Source organism: Sciurus vulgaris (assembly GCF_902686455.1).
Source record: "Sciurus vulgaris genome assembly, chromosome: 5".
Lineage (NCBI taxonomy): Eukaryota > Metazoa > Chordata > Mammalia > Rodentia > Sciuridae > Sciurus > Sciurus vulgaris.
Window position 1 is genome coordinate 51,075,254 of NC_136465.1, and position 18,122 is coordinate 51,093,375.

The 18,122-nt window shown below is 38.7% G+C and overlaps 1 protein-coding gene across 3 annotated transcripts in view; it reads right to left on the reverse strand.

Moving 5' to 3' along the window:
• Window positions 1-4,797: 4,797 nt before the first annotated feature.
• The window catches only part of CHRNB3 (cholinergic receptor nicotinic beta 3 subunit), a 29,874-nt gene continuing 16,549 nt past the window's right edge, over window positions 4,798-18,122 (reverse strand). For all 3 annotated transcript variants that reach the window (XM_079140508.1, XM_079140507.1, XM_079140509.1), the window contains 3 exons: window positions 13,433-13,542; window positions 12,193-13,075; window positions 4,798-9,467 (listed from right to left, as the gene is read on the reverse strand). In XM_079140508.1, coding sequence (XP_078996634.1) covers window positions 9,333-9,467; window positions 12,193-13,075; window positions 13,433-13,542 — 1,128 coding nt within the window. In that variant the 3' untranslated portion in view covers window positions 4,798-9,332. The remainder of the gene's footprint in view (window positions 9,468-12,192; window positions 13,076-13,432; window positions 13,543-18,122) is intronic.

Below are 18,122 nucleotides of genomic sequence, written 5' to 3' on the forward strand. Positions count from 1 at the left end.
TGAACTCACAATCCTCCTGCCCAGATTACAGGCATGGACCAACTCTCTTTTTATTTTTTACTCTCAAGAGGTAGTGTGGCTTGCCCATGATCACACAGCTAAAGAGCAACAAATTCAACACTAGAACATAATCTCCTGACTTCCAAATCATTGCTCATAAGATGGAAGCAGAAGAAGATAGGAACTCAATTGAGAGGGCTCATCTTCTTCCCTTCCCAGCCCCAAGGGATCAGAGAATATCTATTTGAGACATCCCCAACAGCCCCAATCTTCCCCAAGGTTTAAGGTGTGCCTCTTGTGTGTCATGAGGGGACAAAGAAATAAGAACAGGGGTACCACATTTGAAAGTTTCCCATTTCTTCCCTCTTTTGACTTTGGAATTACTCTCTCAATGCATCTGCAGAACTCAGCTGCTGTAGATTATTTCTGCCCTCACATTCATGTTAAAATTGTAACTTCCAGTATGGTGGTTTGAGGAGGTGGGACCTTAGGGAGGAAATTAGGTCTCGAATGGATTAGTGCCCTAATAAAAGAGACCGTAGAGAGCTCCCTTATCCCATATGTGAGAATGTAGGGAGAAGATGACCATTGATAAATCAGAAAGTGGGTCCTGACCAGACACCAGAGCTGAAGAAGAGGACCTTCACCTATAAGTCAGATATAATTATAGCAACCAGATAAATCCCCAAAGCAAGACTTTCTTGAGATCTAGTCTTTTCAACAAATCAGTGCCAAGTCACTTGATCTTAGACTTCCAGGTCTATGAGTAATAAATTTCTGTTGCTTATAAGTCATCCAGTTTATGGTATTTTTGTTTTAGCGGCCTAACCATGTTAAGAAACCAGTCATTCTCAACTGGAGATTCTTTTGCTCCTTTTTTACACAACACACACACACACACACACACACACACGTTCTAGTTGGCATTTGGAAATGTCTAAAAGGGCATTTCTGGATTGTCACAATGAGTAGGGATGCTATTGTCACTTACGGCCTGCTTGGGGGCTAAGGATAAAAAGCATCCTGTATCACGTGGGCAGGCCAATGTAGAATTTTCCAACCAAATGACCCTAAGACTCCTCTATGAAACAATGCACCGGGGTATTCATTTGGGACAAAGCCTTGTAAAAGCACATGCTTAGTAGGCCTGTGGAGGGGCAACTCTCACACCTTCACGGAGCACTTCCTGCTGGCCAGAGCATCCACCCTGCTAGAGTGAAAAAAGGATGAATCCTTCCCCACTGTTTTGTCCCCTGTTGGAGGCCGCTGCCCTGTAGGGCCCGCAGCGGCGGCTGGCCTCGCCCTAAGATGGTGCGGAGAAGCCCAGCTGCAAGTGCTTTCTATTGGCTGACTGATCTCCTCCGCATCCGTGCTTAGCTCGTGATCAGTACATGTCCTCATTACCCACCATTAAGTCTCCACAGCCAAACACCTGACCCATTAAGGTGATTGGCTGTTATATCCCATAAAGCTGCATACTTTGCGGCGGCGGCGGGAGCAAGCAAGGCAAAGCAAGCAAGGCAAGGAGGGCAGGCAGCAGCTGCGGGACGAGAGAGAGAAGCGGAGAGGTGGCTGCGGCCCCACGAGAGAGGAAGAAGAGAGAAGTGGCAGCTGCACGAGAGAAAAGAAGGAGAGAGAAAACTGCACGACAAGAGAAGGAGAGAGAGAGCTGCGTGACAAGAGAAGAAGAAGAAGAAGACGGCGGTGGTGGAGGAGGAGGAAGAACCAGGCACTCGGCTCAGAAGCTCTCCCATAAAAATAAAGACCTTAAAACTTCATTTGAGAGCTGAGTCTTCATTGTACTCGCTGGACGAGGCAGTCCCCCTGAGGGTAGATTTTACAGATGAAGAGGACCTTCACCTATAAATCAGATATGATTATAGCACCTGTTTCATAAGGCTGTTTTTAAAAGGTTTTCTGAGCTAATCATCACAACTGTTAATTCTTCTATCATTTCCCCTTGAATTCTGGTCTTCGGGCCTCCCTGAAACTCCTCTTGTTTCCAGGGCTGAGGCCATCCTTGTTCATTCTGGGGGTCATGTCCGATTCTACAACAGGGCCCTCCAGTGGTTAACCTGCCCGGAACTATGGAAATTCACATCAGCGGATAGATCGCTGCTCTCAGCTAGTTTTCCCAAAGCTAAAATTGTGTCCATGAGTCAAAGGTGTTATATCACTTTTATTGTATTGACAAACTGAACAGAAAGTCTAATACAAAGAAGAAATACATGCCAGGTTAAACAGAAACCGCAGTCATGCTGGCTGGCAATTAAATGAATTTGTTGTAATACATAATAATAAGTACTTCAGAGAAAGAATTTCAACAAAATCAAAAGGTCCAACCTAGCATAGAATTGAAATTACTTTTGGAAAATTATAGTGTTCCACTGTGGCTCGTTAGACACCATCTCTAAAGGGACCGAGATCATAGGTAAGGGTCTTTATAATGTTGTTGTGTGCATGACCACCGTCTGTGTGCAAAATTTGCCTCTGGATACTGTAGAGAGATCAGACCATCGTTCCCTTAATTCAGTAATTAACCTTAACATTAACGTATGCAGTAGCCAGATAGTTTAGGGTAGAATACGAACTCCACATTATCATCTCTGATGTATTCTTGCCAAAATTATTGAACCAGAATCATAGTTTGGAATTTGTTTAGGTTGCAGGTGTCACTTTCAGATTACAGGAAATATAGAAGACAGAGAAACAAGATAAATAATACCAGAGGCAAACAATCAGATAAATGCCAAAAGTAAGACTTTCTTGAGATCTAGTCTTTTCAATAAATCAGTGCCTAGAAACTGATCAAAATAGAGTTAAGAGGCATGACAATGTAGTCCTGACTTGAATCCAATTTTATTTTATTTTTTCCACATTTTTTATCAGTGCATTATAGTTGTACACAATGATGGGATTTGTTGTTACATACTCATACATGCACACAATGGCCAGTATCATTCCCTAGCACTTGAATCCTATTTTAGACCAGTTAACTTAAGAATCAAGATTTTTTTTTTTTTTAGACAGGGAAACTTAAAGCAGAATTTTTTTTTTTTGGCGGTTCTGGGGATTGAACTCAGGGCCTTGTGATTGCGAGGCAAGCACAAAGCAGAATTGTTGATTTTGCTAAGTATATTCTTAGTTTGGATTTTGTTTCTTTTTTCTTTTTTTGCAGTACTAGGAACTGAACCCAGGGGTGTTACCCCACTGAGCTACATCCCTAGCCCTGTTTCTGTTTTATTTTAAAACAGGGTCTTGTTAAGTTGCAGAGGCTGGCCTCGAATTTGACATTCTCTTGCCTCAGCCTCCTTGCTGAGATTATGGTATGTACCATCCTACCTGGTGGGAATTTTGTTTCAGTGTAAGACAATGTTTTTCTAAAGTGCATACTGAAAATTATACACACACAGAGATAGAAATGTTGGGAGAGGCTGAATAAGAGTACAAATTTGTCCCAATCCAAAGTTTCTGGTACTGATTTAATTAATCAACAAATATTAATTAAGCCTTGATTGTGTACTAGGCTCAAATCTAATAATGTGTTAGGGATATAATGGAGTACATGATGGTATGACTAAGAAAAATAAGGTTCACTTAATAGTACAACAAGGAACCCTCATGCTCTAACTGTGTAGTACAAACTGAAAAGTCCACAGGCTTCCAGAAACACTCAGTGGGGGCCATGTGTTTTGTAAAGGTTTCACAAGGAGGTGGTGGTAGTGGTGGTGGTGGGGTGAACAGAGATCTAAAGGATGAGAATTTAGGGAGCTCTCGTGTGTCCCTGTGTGTGTTGTGTCCATGCATGTGTGTCCTGCATGCTCACGTGTGTGGTAGAGACTAGTGTAGTAGCATCCACTTGGGATTGGTTGGCAAAGTTTGCCCATAGAGTTTCCTTGCTGTATACATTTGAAATTAAAATTTCTATGCTTTAATGTTACCTTTCATAGTTACTCTCCTAGGATTATTATAATATATAAATATTTATCCTTTTCCATGTTTGAAACTATTATCATCATCTCCCCTCCTCAGCTGTAATGGAGCTTAAGCTGCATGCATACGTCTAACTGTTTGATCTCTGCATCTATGATCAGAAAGAGGGTTGCTGTGGAAAGTGTTTCATGATGCTATTTTTCAAAATTTAATGCTGAATTCATACGTAAACACATTTATTTAATTAAATATTGTTTCTCACCTAGCACACTTATGAGTTAAACAATGAGTTAAAGTCAATAACATTTTAAAAATTAAGTTCAATTTGATATTAATAGATGGATGTTATTTTTTTTTTAATTGGTGCTGGGGAATGAACCCACGGCCCCCCATATGCCAGGTAAGTGCTCTACCATTGAGCCACACCCAATAATATTTTAAATAAAAGGGACAAGAATACTTACTTGCCCTTTGAATCCACAAACCCATCAAGGCAGCAAGGAGAGAATACTTGATTTCATCAGAATGCATTCTGGCAAACCCTGTCCTAATGTAGTGATACAGCAGTTTATTTTTTCCCAAAGGAACAAAGTTGCAGTTAGAAGATGTGTGGTTTAAAATGATGAAAGCTTCAATATATATCTCCAAAGTACAGAATTTTAGAGATTTTAGAGCAGAGAAGTACGTCACAGTCATGAGGCATAACCTCTTATTACATACCTCTTATTACTGACCAAGAAACTGAAACCCATATTGGACAAATAACTAGTCTAAAGCCCAGTGGCTCAGATAGCTAATGACTGGCTTAGAACCCAAGAGTTCTAATGCTCTGGTTTTTATTTCACTGCTGTATTGTCTCTTTAAAAAAAAAATCCAGCAAAATGTGCAGAAGAGTAGTGGATATGTGGATCATACAAAGAACTCAATGTTCCAAAATGTTCACGTGGTAGTACATAAAAATACAGTTTTATGGTACAAAGTTTGATATAAATAGAAAACCAATATATTGAACATGTTAAATATAACATTCCAAGACATATAAATGTGATTTCTTTTTTGGAATTTATAATTGCTCTTGAGGATGGACTTAATAGTATGAATTTCTTGAAAAAAGAGTCCAGGTTATTTTTTTAAATTTTGTTATTTCTGTTCACTATAGTTCCATATTTATTCTAAGAATAAAGCATATCTGTGCATTTTGTAGGTCTAGGAAAGGAAGCCATACAAGAGAGGGAGGGTAATTAAAGGAACAATTTCCAGGAGGAAAGAGCAAGGGTGCAGGGAAGATAAGATTTGTTATGAAAAGAAGTTTATTGTGAACTGAATGGAGATCTGACTAGAACCAAAAGCATTTAGGTGAATACTGCAAATGTCCAGGAGACTAAATAGCAAGATGCAAAGAACTCCACTAAAATAGACACATCTGCCTGCCACGCTGATCAACATTGTGGATCATGGCTTTCAAGCTGTGCCCTGCGTGCCCCCGACCTCTCTCTCTTCCTCTTTTCCAATAAATTATCAAGTCTATTCCCAACAGTGATTTTTCAGTCCCCATTTGTGTCTAGCATCCATCAGCCTGCCCAGTCAAAATAATTCAGAGTTCTCTTTTTTTGGGGGGTGTGGGGTGGATACCAGGGATTGAACTCAGGGGCACTCGACCACTGAGCCACATTCCCAGCCTGATTCAGAGTTTTTAAAGCAGTCAGATCCACACTGCTCATGGTGCAGTGTACCTTTGGTGGGTTTTGCTTGCCATATTTAACTGGACAAGTCTATAGGAATCGGAATCTAGAAAAGATTTCTAGTGCAAGACGTCTGACTGATGAGATGTGTAAGGGTTTTTATGCTTTGTTTTTGGTTTTTTTTTTTTTTTTTTTTTTTTTTTTTTTTTTTTGTCCTTCAAATTCTATTACTATTTCAGAAGAAACAAAATAAAAATGAATGTTACAAGTTCAAAAGAGTCATGGAAAGTGGGCTAAGATACCTTCATAGACCAGACTGGCAGGGAATGAGGTGAGATGTATGGTAAAAATCGAATAAAGCAGTGGATTTTGTGTTCCATAAAGCAAAGAGGGGGCTGCCAAAGAATTTTTCTAGCAAATACCCCAAAGAATGCTAAGATCATAGACAGGAGAGTCTTGGAATTATAGGTAGGAGAAGTGGAATTAGGAAGTCAGAGAAAGACCAAGGGACAGCTACAATACCTCTGTACTTTCGTAATGTGTTTTGTCTATCACCACTAATGTGGTCATCCGGACATATGAGAAAGCACAGTGGGCACTGGATCCAAAGAATCAGGGCAGTACCCAAGATTACTTATGGCTACTATCAAGGAAAGGGTAACTCCCAAAGTGGAAGATAAGCCACTGACAAACCCTAGAGAAATGGCCGATTAGACCCAGAAAGAAAAGCTTCCCCATGCTGATAGAAGCCAAGTTTCCTGTAATTATAGTTTTCACTATTAAAAATCATATTAGAATAAAATGAACACAAAAAAAGGTATCAAAAGTCAACAGAAGAATTAACCCCTGAGAAAAAATTTATGCAGACAACAAAATACTTCACAGTAACTATAATTAGTATTTTCCCAAATATTTCAGAGAATATGACATCCATAAAGAATCCGAGTTCTTGAAAATCAACTATATGATTGATCCACAAAGAAACAAACAAAAACCCCATCTCAGGAAGTGGGCTGAATAGCAGAAGAGACCATGACTTGAAGGTCAAATTTGTTGGCTGTCATCATCAAGCTGACAATGGAAAGAGTTAAAGAACTAAAAAGTATGAAAGCAAAGTTAGTAAGTTAATAAGCATGGAGGACAGAGCAAGTAATACCAAGATCTATTAGAAATCTCAAAATGAAAGGAGAGAGAGAATGGAAGACAGGAAATAATTAAAAAAATAAGAACATTTTCATGATTTCTTTATTTCCTGTCTCTCACTATGTCTTTCACTGTTTACATGGAGTATTACAAAATAATGTTTTCAAAGTTCTAAAGGAAAATGATTTTGAACTAGAATTCCATGCTCTGCCAATCTATCATTCAAGTGTGGGGACAAAAGAAATTATAATTTCAGAAATATAAGAACTCAGAAAGGTTACCACATTCAAAAACTTCCTAAAATAATTACTTGGAGCTGCATGTGGAGGTATATATTTGTACTCCTGGGTACTCAGGAGGCTGAAACAGGAGGATCACTTGAAGTCAGGGGTTCAAAACCAGTCTGGGCAACATAGCAAGACCTCTTCTTAAAAAAAAGAAAAACTACTTGAAGACATGTTCCTCTGAAATCAGAGAAAGAGGAAAACAGGATTTTAAAAAATGGTAAACAAAGAATATTATTTATAATGTGGTTGTAGACAAGATATCTTGTCAATAAATTATTCTTAAGAAAGGTGACACATAATATTAAAAATAATAATCTGGAGTTAAAATTTTGGATGATTTTGATAAAACATGGAAGGTGATAAAGAAAGGTGCTAAAGGTCTCATTTTGTTTAGAAAGTGGTAGCTACAGAAAGTGATTCTCAGTATTGATAGCAAAATCTTGAAATATTTATTAATAAATTAGTAGAAGTGGACAAATAAACTTCAACCATTAAGGAACAAACTCAATTATGACTGAAAAGGAGGGGAGAAAAAGGAAAAAATATTACAGAGAACAAAAATTGCATGAGTGAAACTAAACACAATAGTAACAACATATGTGAATAATATATGTGAATGGGTTAAATCCTTAGATTGTCACGTTTTTTTGTTTTTGGGGGGGTTTGTACCAGGGAATGAACCCAGGGGCACCTAACCACTGAGCAACATTCCCCGCCCTTTTAAATTTTGAGACAGGGTCTCTCTAAGTTGCTAAGGCTGGCTTTGAATCTGTGATCCTCCTGCCTCAGCCTCCCAAGTTGCTAGGATTACAGGTGTATTACAGGTGTGCACTATCATGCCTGGCTAGATTGGGTATTTTTTAAAGTTCAGGCTACAAGTTGTTTACAAAAGCCATGCATACTATGCCCACACCTGTATCCCAGCAGCTTCAGAGGCTGAGGCAGGAGCATCATGAGTTCAAACCCAGCCTTGGTAATTTAGCAAGGCACTAAGCAGCTCAGTGAGAACGTGTCTCTAAATAAAATACAAAAAGGGGCTGGGTATGTGGCTCAGTGGCTAAGCACCCCTGGGATCAATGCTCAGCATAAAAAAAAAAAAAAAAAAAAAAAAAATCATGCATGCCTAAATACTCCAGAAAAGGATTTCGATTTATTTATTTATTGCTACTGGAGAATGAGTCCAGGGATGTTGCACCCCTGAGCTAAAACTCCAGTCCTTTTTATTTTTTATTTTGAGACAGGGTCTTGTAAAGTTGTCAAGGGTTTCGCTAAATTGCTGAGGCTCACCTGGACTGAAATTCTCTTGCTTCAGCCTCCTGTCTTTGGGATTACAGGAATGTTGCACTATGCTTGGTGGAATTTGGATTTATAACTGGGCAAGGAGAAAATTGCTTTAAGCTAAAGTTCAGAAGGATTTGATGGCAGTGATAGCAAAACCAACCTGAATAGACATTTCCTCATGAGTCTCAAGAGGAGTGATGGGGGTGGGGGATGAAGTACAGACTCAGGGAAGGGACACACATGGAACAGATTGGCAAACATAGAGGACTCTGTTGGAAAAGATTCCATTAGATGAGGAGATATCAAAGACCATTATCAGAGAATATTCAGTACTTTCCTAGGAAGTGATAAATGGGTATTAATGGATGCACTTCTGGTAACAGATGACTTTGCTTCTGTTGTAAATTATTTCAATATGATTTTAAAGCAAGTCATAACTGATAGTGGGCTCTACTTTCACCATTAGTAAAAGCTCTATAATGCTATGAATAAACCACAAATAACACCTGCCTTAGAGGTCTATCTTATTAAATCAAGTTCATCTTTTAACAGATGTCACATTTGAGGGAATCTGGAATCTGTGTAATAATAAGTGTGCTGTGCCGGGTGGTTGGACTAGAATAATTCCTCAAACCAGTTGTTGAGATTTGCTCATCCACATTGCTAGAGAAGTACCACAAGGCCCCAGTTTGCTACTCACACAGACCCCAGGAAGATGAGTAGATGCAGGAGCTCCAGGCCTACCCACACAAATGGCATGACTTGGAGGCCTTCTTGACTTCTGTAAAACCAACTCACTTCAGTGGTCACCAATCAACTTGGGCAAACCCACATTAAACCAGGTTTCTCCCACTAGTCATGACTAATTTCTGTGAAGACTGTACAACTGCGGCTTTTAGGATAAGCATGTGCATGTGGATTCTGTGTACGTACTAGCCACATGTCAGTTCTAAGGTGTGATTTTGTCTTTATGGTATATCTTTTAAATGGTTCTAGAGACTTGTTCCTAATGGTAGCTATGTAGCCACATCTTCAAAGCAGGTGTGAAAATAAGAACGGAGCCTGTAACTGACACTATTAGAAAGAGCCACAGGAAGATTCGATCCAGAACTTGAGCTACGAATTTCCAGTCTTGTACTACCTGCAAAAGAGAAAAAGATACCTCTTATTCAAGATGCTGGGCAACTATTCTGAATTCTTTAAGGAATTTTGAAAGAGTAATATTCAGATTTACAACACTTAACATTTTCAAATTCACCTAACACATTGCCCATGATAATAGGCTCAAATTCTATCCAGTGATTTTGCTAATTGTGCCCAAAGAAATCAGCTTGTAAGTTGAGTGTATAGAAACACTCTCATAAATACTAAAAAAAGTAAAATAAAAACAACAGAATTATTTATGTATTTGTAAACATTACTTTTCCACAAATAAAAAACTAATGTATCTGCTACTACAGATCCAGAATGACAGACACACAGAGAAATGACCAGGGGAAGACAGGCATTCTTAAGGGAGAGAAGAAATGAAGAACCTATTTAACTAGAAAGGTAAATTGGGGTGAAATAAAACACTAGGCGTAACAGAGAGAGGTCAGAGCAGGATCAAGCAGCAAGAATAGTCAAGTCTGAAAGGGAAGAGTAGGTTCCCATCTTTTAAGGGAAAATAAATGTTCCCTTTCTACTGTTCCCTGACTTAAGCAAATTCTAAACTTATAATGATACTACAAACATACTCATTTAGTTGAAATCGTACTTTGAATTTTGACTTTGGATCTTTCTCTGGGGCTAAGCACATGCAGTACCATCCTCACTCTTGATTCTGGCTAACGCCAGTTGCAGCCCCCAATCAGCTCCACAGTCGGGTTGGGGGTTTGGGGTGAGGGGGAAAATCGACATTCTACAGTGTGCTGTGTTGGTGAGCTCTGATGTTTTACAGGTTAGTTATATTCAAGGCGTTACGACTTTTGATATTTTCCACTTATGATGAGTTTATTGGAGTGCAACCCCATGGCTAGTTGAGAAGCAACTGTATACAGGGATTCTGTAAAAATGGAATGGAACACAAAGCTGGCCTGCCATCTGAGAGGGGAGCCAGGACACAGCTTGCTACTGCAGGAAGCTGCTGGCATTGAACTGAAATGTATTCTGAGTTTACAGAGGTTCAGAAATAAGACCTTGAGGGAAATACACACAAAGGAGACACATCAAAATATTTAAAAAGTCAACCTTATAAGAATGGTAGGATCATTAATGATTTTGAATTCAGGAGGAAAAGATATGGCTAGGTAGATAGGGAAATGAGCCCCTGGGCAACTTCCTGTGCAGCAGAGCACAAACAGATGAAGGTTTTTGCTGAGACACTTGCAAAAAGGCTATTTTTAAATCAGTACATACATGACCTGGAGTGCATAACTTCATCAAAGAAGGAAAATGCCTGATCAATACTTTGATTGGATTGAAGGCTGCATTCATACCCTTGTGGACACTGAGTGCCTTACCCAGGACTGGCCCAGGAGCTGACTTCCTTAAGCCTATAGATCCATATAAATCCCTAGACAATAGCCATTCACTGGCAACCCTTTCGGATCCCCTTCCAATTGCAGGAGCTTAGCTTCCCTTAGCTTTAATAAATTCTTACACTTTGCTTTTGCCAGCTGCTATCCTCCAATCTCATTCTTTGAATTTTAAGACAAAGAACCCACTCGACTCCATGCTCTGTTACAATTTTAATCCTCTTGTCTACATTATTCTGAATTTTCCAAATTCCCTGTAGTGAGCATATGTTATTTTTATAATTTAAACTATTTAAATCTTTGCAAAAGTATTTTTTAAAGATCTACAGAACATACACACAAAACTCCTACTTAATGACTAAGATGCTTGTTTTATAGCAGAAGTACTTTTTCTGTCATTAAAAAAAAATTCAAGTAGATGGAAAACATGACAAGCAGTTAAGAAAACATTCTAGGCAGGGCCTGTGTAGGCAAGATAAAAAGTAGAAGAATATTTCCTAAAACAGTTCTTTTGTAAGCTTGTTTATGGGGTCAGGCTCTTGGTACTACTTTTTACCAATTTTGGAATAAAATAATTGAACCCTATAAATTGGTGTAAAGATGTAACTTGCTTTAAGCACATATGCTGGGCACATAATGCATATTTTATATTTTATTTCACTTTTTCTTTATTATACTCTTCAAGGCAGGTTTTAGAAAACAGAGGCTCCGGTTGAATAGTCTGTTTTACCTATTTGAAGCTGAGTCACACAGAATGGGTTGGGATCTGAGCCTAGGATGGTTTTGAGTTTGAAGTTCACTTTTTTTTTTTGGAGCCAGGGTCTCACTGTGTCACCCAGGCTGGTCTCCAACTCCTGGGCTCAAGTAGTCTCCCTGTCTCACTCTCTTAAGTAGCTGGGACTAGAGATATTTGCCACCATTTTGTTTCATACTTAAAAAAAAAATCTATAAATTAAAGAACAAGATTCTCTTCCCTCAACAAAATATCTAATACTAAATTTTATGTTAATTTAAAATTTTTATTCTTTCTGGCTTTTTTCCCCAAACACTAAGTATGAAAACTATCATCCCATGAAAAATGAGAGAGAAATTACCAGAGACTAGGCTATCCAACTGAAAAAACATAATTTCACTATTTAAAATAGAATTGAGGAATTGTAAGGAACAGTGCTCAGTCTACTAAGATCCCTATTGTATGTCAGGGTTTGTTTTTAAATTTTGTCTATATAAAGATGATAAATAATAATGTTGCATTTTAAGCAATGACAGCATTTTGTTGCAAATAAATGTTGAAATTGTAGTCTTTTGCACACCTCAATGCCAACATTATCATAACTATAGTAAACTCACCTGGCTGATAAAATGTTCTTTCTTCACATGCCTTGAAATGTATCTAATGGACTCTGCAGCCTTTTCCAGAAAAGCAACCAGAACTTTTTCTCCATTGCTAAGCTGCTTCTGTTTCTTTTTTTCCAGGACTTTACCTTTTACTACTGGTTTACTCTCATCTTTATCTGGGAAAGAGTAGCGATCCACATGGTCTTTCATGCAGAGTAATTTAGGAAGTTTTTGCAGAAAGAGACTCTTCACCCAAGGGGCCATGGGATGGTAAGTGGAAGAAGATCTGTGGTGAACATTAATTACAAAAACAGTAACAATAATGGACAGGGTAACGAAAATCATAATGAACAAAAGGTACTCTCCAATGAGTGGAATGACTTTTGAAGAAGATGGAATTATTTCTTCAATTACTAAAAGAAAAACTGTCAGAGAAACCAGAACAGATGTTGATAAAGAAAGTTTTTCACCTTCATCGGAAGGTAAATAGAACACAAGAACTGTGAGAAAGGACAGACCCAAGCAGGGGATTATCAGAAAGAGAGTGTAAAATAAAGGCAGTCGTCTCAGGACGAAAGAGTAAGTAATGAATGGATAGGAATATAAACCATCTCTTCTGTTTCCCTTCATCCCTCTTGCATTTAGTATTTCCCATTCTCCGTTATCAAAGAAGTCTTTTCTGTCAACATTTTCATTTATCAAAATAAGGTCAACCATGGTACCATCATAAGTCCAGGATCCAAATTTCATTGAGCAATTCTGCCGGTCAAATGGGAAAAACGTGACATCCATGGTGCATGAACTTTTATAACTAGCAGGAGGGGTCCAAATGACAGTTCCATTCGATTTGACGATGACCTTGGTCATGAGGGAGCCTTCAAAACGTCCATCGGCACTGTCATAAAAGTAGGTTCACGTTGGTTAGTTAGTTGAGCACTTATTAGTTTGTTAGTTTACTTATTAGTTATTATTATACTATTATTAGTTCGTTAATTTATGTTAGTTAAACACGTATTAGTTTGAGTTTATTTTCCTCTATCACAGAACTACTTTACCTTTATTACTTTCCTACTATAACGTTAAACACTGTTTTAAAAAGACAAATATTTTGTTTTGTATTTCTCGTAATTATTCTGCCCCAGACTTTTCTTTTTTCTTTTTTATCTATTTTAGGAGTTGTTACCTATGTTTTTGCCCCACATTTTTCTATACCAGTGTTAATCTGACTAATGTGCTCTTCTGTGATACTTACTTTTCAAAGAGAACTATGTCGGGAAGCCAGAGAGATTCTGATGGAACTTTGATTGAATGAATTCCACCGTATTCATCAGGATTCCAGCGTAATTTGTGGTCTGTCCATTCCTGCAGGAAATGAGTATATTGCAATTTTATTCTGAAAATTCATGGATTAGACCTTGAGATCTTTACGTTTCTGTTAATTTACCAATCCTCCATTTTGTTAAGAATGGGAAATTCACCAGGTTAGACCTTATAACCCTACCTGGGATTCTGGAATACAACTGATCTTGCCGAGGCCCACATACATTGCCTCTTTGTTGATTTCAAAATTGCCATATCTGCCTCATAATGAAGAGGTTTAGCAACAAATGCCACTGATTCATAATGTATCTTTTAGCCTATTTTTTTCTTAAGAAACAAAACAAAAGAAAAGCAATGATAGATCAAATTCAGTTTATTTTGGGTGGGCTAGTCCAGTGAGATTTTCATCTCTTGATAATAGGTACATAAGTTTGAACATCACTCAAGGGTCTTGGATAAAAATCCACATAGTATTTTAAGCACTTGCCTGAACAAGGTTCTAGGTTCAATTCCCAGCATAGTTAAATCTGAGTTTATTTCGCAACTCCTAATTATGGTTTAAATTTATATCCCTAATATTGATATCCTCCATATGCTTACATTTTTTTCTTCATAAGGAGGAAATTATTTAGCAGGTTTTATAGGGGCTGTTAGAACCAGATTAATAAACCTGACTGCTAATTGATTGCATTTTGAAGGTCAAGAGGATGATGTATGTTAAGTAATTTTTACATGTCTCTTATAACTACTGAATACTCTGTTATCTTAATAACACACTAAGTTCTAACTTTTGATTTCTTCTGATGTAAAAAAAAAAAAAGAAAGAAATCTGCCTGTCTCACTTCTGTAAATGAAAACATTCTTTTTGGAAGTTTTGGAAGTTGCAAACATTTCATTACTTCATTGTGTCTTCTAATGTAGTTGTGCCTGGAGTAATTTTGTGCTAAAATACAAATTATTTTATTATACCAACAAGGAGGAAGAGGAAGAGAAGGGGAAGGGCAAAAGGAGGATGATATATGGATGACCCAGTTACAGCAGAAGTGAAGTTATATTAAAATTTTGGATCCAGACTCTTATGAAATCTGACCTGAAAATTAAATTCTTCCATTTCATTGTCTCTCATGAGGATAGTTGAGTAACCATGTAGAATAATGTTAACTGACATTTCCAAGCGTTAGAAGGGCGTGCCCAGTATGATGCTTCCTGGAACCCTGTGATGCCAACTTTGCCATTAAAAAGTCAAGAGTGGGCAGATGGATGACTCCACTGGGTGGTAAAGCCCTGAAATATGCATGACGCCTGCAAAATGATGGGCCTGTAAACTCCAGATGAAACGTTTTCTATCTAAACAAAATTGTATCTAAGATAGAGGTCTTTTAAAAGCTACAATCTAAAGCATAAATAAGAAAAACCCTGCATGAATGTAAAATCGTTCTTACGTGGACTATTTATTTACCACGTGTACTTGGTACTCTCAGGCTTTTCTATTTCCTTGGCAATCATGGATTTTTCCGTTCCCATAATTTTACCTTTTCCAACATGTCCTATAAATGAAGTCACACGGCCTGTGGATCCTGACCTCTATTTAGCAGTGCTTTTGGATTTCTCTGCTGCCTTGACAGCAGTTTGTTCATTTTTATTAGTGAGCACTATTGCATGGTATGAATGTACCACACTTTATTCCTTCACGAGTGGGATATTTGGATACTTTCAAGGTTTTGATGACTGTAAGTAAAGCCATTGTTAATGTTTAGTACAGTTTGGGGGTTAGATAAATTCTTGTTCTTCTTGGATAAGTAGGGTAGGATGGCTGGGTCAGAGTATTAGGGGACAGATGGACGAGAATGGTGAGAAAACAAGGTTAAGGGAATAATTCCATAAAATGGGCCCACTGTGCTGACCCCCATCAGCTTTCTTTTCTAAGAAGCAATTAACCTGTAGCCTGCCTGGCCTAAGTGAACAGCCTATGTCACATTCCTCAGCAAACTACCTTTTATCTGCAGAAGATATGAAGGCCCCAAATAATATTAATAAGACGAACCAAGTTACCCTGAGGGGAAAGCTTTTGTGACCCTTTTCAATAGACCAGATCCTAAAACTCAGGGAGATCAGGATAATTCTTCTTAACCATAAAATCCGTAAGAATGTATGGTTAAAATCCAATTAGAAGTAGTCAGCATGGGCCAAGGTGACCTAGAGTTGTCATGGCAGTGGGTCATCTTGCTGTCAGTCAAAAGTCCAGAGGTGGACCTAGGTGGGATTCCCTGGAAACTTCTCTGGGATCCCCAATAAAACTGGAATGCAGGAGAGGCATGTTATCCCTCTCCTCTCCGACAGGATCCACTCTCTTCCTTGAAAGTGTTCCCTTTCCCTTTTCCTATCCTTTAAATAAACTCATTCCAGTTACTCTGAGTGACATGTCTGAAATCTTTCTGACTTGATCTCAAGAATTAGGGTTTGTTGGCACATGCCTGTACTCCCAGTGGTTCAGGAGGCTGAGGCAGGAGGATGGCGAGTTCAAAGTCAGCCTCAGCAAAATCAAGGCACTAAGCAACTCAATGAGACCCTGTCTCTGTATAAAATACAAAATAGGGCTGGGGATGTAGCTCAGTGGCTGAGTTTCCTTGAGTTCAATCCCCTGTACAGTACCACAAAAAGAAAAAAGGATTAGTGTTTGAAGGGGGGTGGATCTTCATGCTACCTCAGTTTCTCAGAAGGCCCCAGCTCTGTAACAATAGAGTAACTATCTATTTAACTTTACATCATACAGAGAGTTTTCCAGAATGGTGGAATTATTTTTTGTTCCCATTAGCCATTTATGGGAGATCCAGTTGTTTCCCTCTTCTCCAGCACTTGCTATTGTCACATTAGGTTTCTCTATATTTGAATGGATGGGAGTTGTATCTCTTTGTAGTTTTTAATATGTAATTTCCTAATGACTAATTGTGCATCTGTTCATGTGCTTATTTACTGTTCATGTATCTTATTTGGTGAAGAATCAAATATCAAATTTTTTGCTTATTTTTTACTTGGGTTGTTTATTTTCTTATTACTGAGTTTTTAGTCTTCTTTATACATTCCAGATAAAAGCTCTCTATCAAATATTTCATTTGCAAATATTTCCTTACAACGAACACGTGCTGTTTCTGCCACCTCTGCATCATTTACCCTTCTAGTAAGCCGACCCGATTTCATTGTAGGGAATCACCTTGTCCAGCAGCATTGGGTGGACCAGACTCTTCCTTTGGAAGTGGGAAAGACAGTTAACTTTCTTTATGCTGTTGCTAATTTGGATTAGGTTTTCCTTTCACTTGCAAGTAAGAAGTTCTCGGTTGATCCTGGGAAGAATCTGAGTGGATATCAAGCTGCAGCACATTGCAAGCTCACGGCCAAGAGCACCAGAGACAGCCAAGCTTGGGAAGGCTGACCAGAGCTGTGCTTTTATAGCTTTAAAAAAATAATATTACTGATCACAGCTAAAGAGACCAACCTATAGTCCTCTGTTTGGAAACATAAATATTGTCTTCTTGGATTCTTGGATTCACTTTGCTTCCTTTTATAGAAGGCACAACGTGTCTTCACCTACACCCAGTTCTACCCTGCAAAGCAGGAGGGAGAATGGCTGAAATTCTAAGGTTCCTGCTTTGTTGCAAACTGCAGCAAACAAATACCAATTTTACAAATTGTTCTAAAGGAACTGGGGCAGGTCCCAGGGGAAGAGATTTCTAAGCCAGAAAGATTCATCTTGCTCACCTGACCTCCAAAAGCAGGATTAACAGCTGTGGCCAGGGATAATGTGGATGGCACTCGTGGTTTTCACAGAATTCATTTATTTAACAAATATGCAAAGCTTCCTCAGCACTGAGCACCTGCTGTACCTGCTATAATATACTCCTAGCCTGGGACTAACTCAGAAGTTAAACAAGTAGACTAACAAATAATTCCTGCACCTTAAGATGGTTGTTATGGAGCAGATGGATTGGGCGCATGGTACAGAACGACAGAGTAAATAGGGCAGGTGATTCTGATGAGACGACATTTCAGCTGAGACATGAAGGGTGAGAAGGAGTCATAGCAGTAGGTGGTGGTGTGGGGTAGGCAGAAGGTTGGTTGTAGGTGGAATAGCCTACGTGAAGGCTGATGTAGAGGAATGAATGAATGAATGAATGAGGGACATGTCTGAATCCTTGAGGGTATGAAGAGATCTGTAGTGGGATCAGGCTGCATTCCTAACCGGTATAGAGAAGGAAGTAAGGTGGGACTTTTGGTTAATGCTACTTACTTTGGTGTACTCAAAAGAGAAAGCCCACTGAATTAGAATTTAAAACTCTGAGTTGCACACCTGGATTAACCTTTGCTAGTTAAACAATTCAGATAAGTCACTAATCTTTAGCCTTTATACAGTCTTGCAGGGTTGAGAGACCCATTCCTCACAATGATGATGTCCTTTCATAACCAGCCCTCCTGGAGAATCAGAGTTCATTCCTAAAATGCCCATACAGGGGGGCAACCCAGTTTCTACCAGATTGGGCACTCACCATGGGCTGGGTCCCAAAACCCAGAATGACGGTGAGTGGAAAACAGTACACAGTACAGGGAGTGCTGTAGCCAGCAGTGCC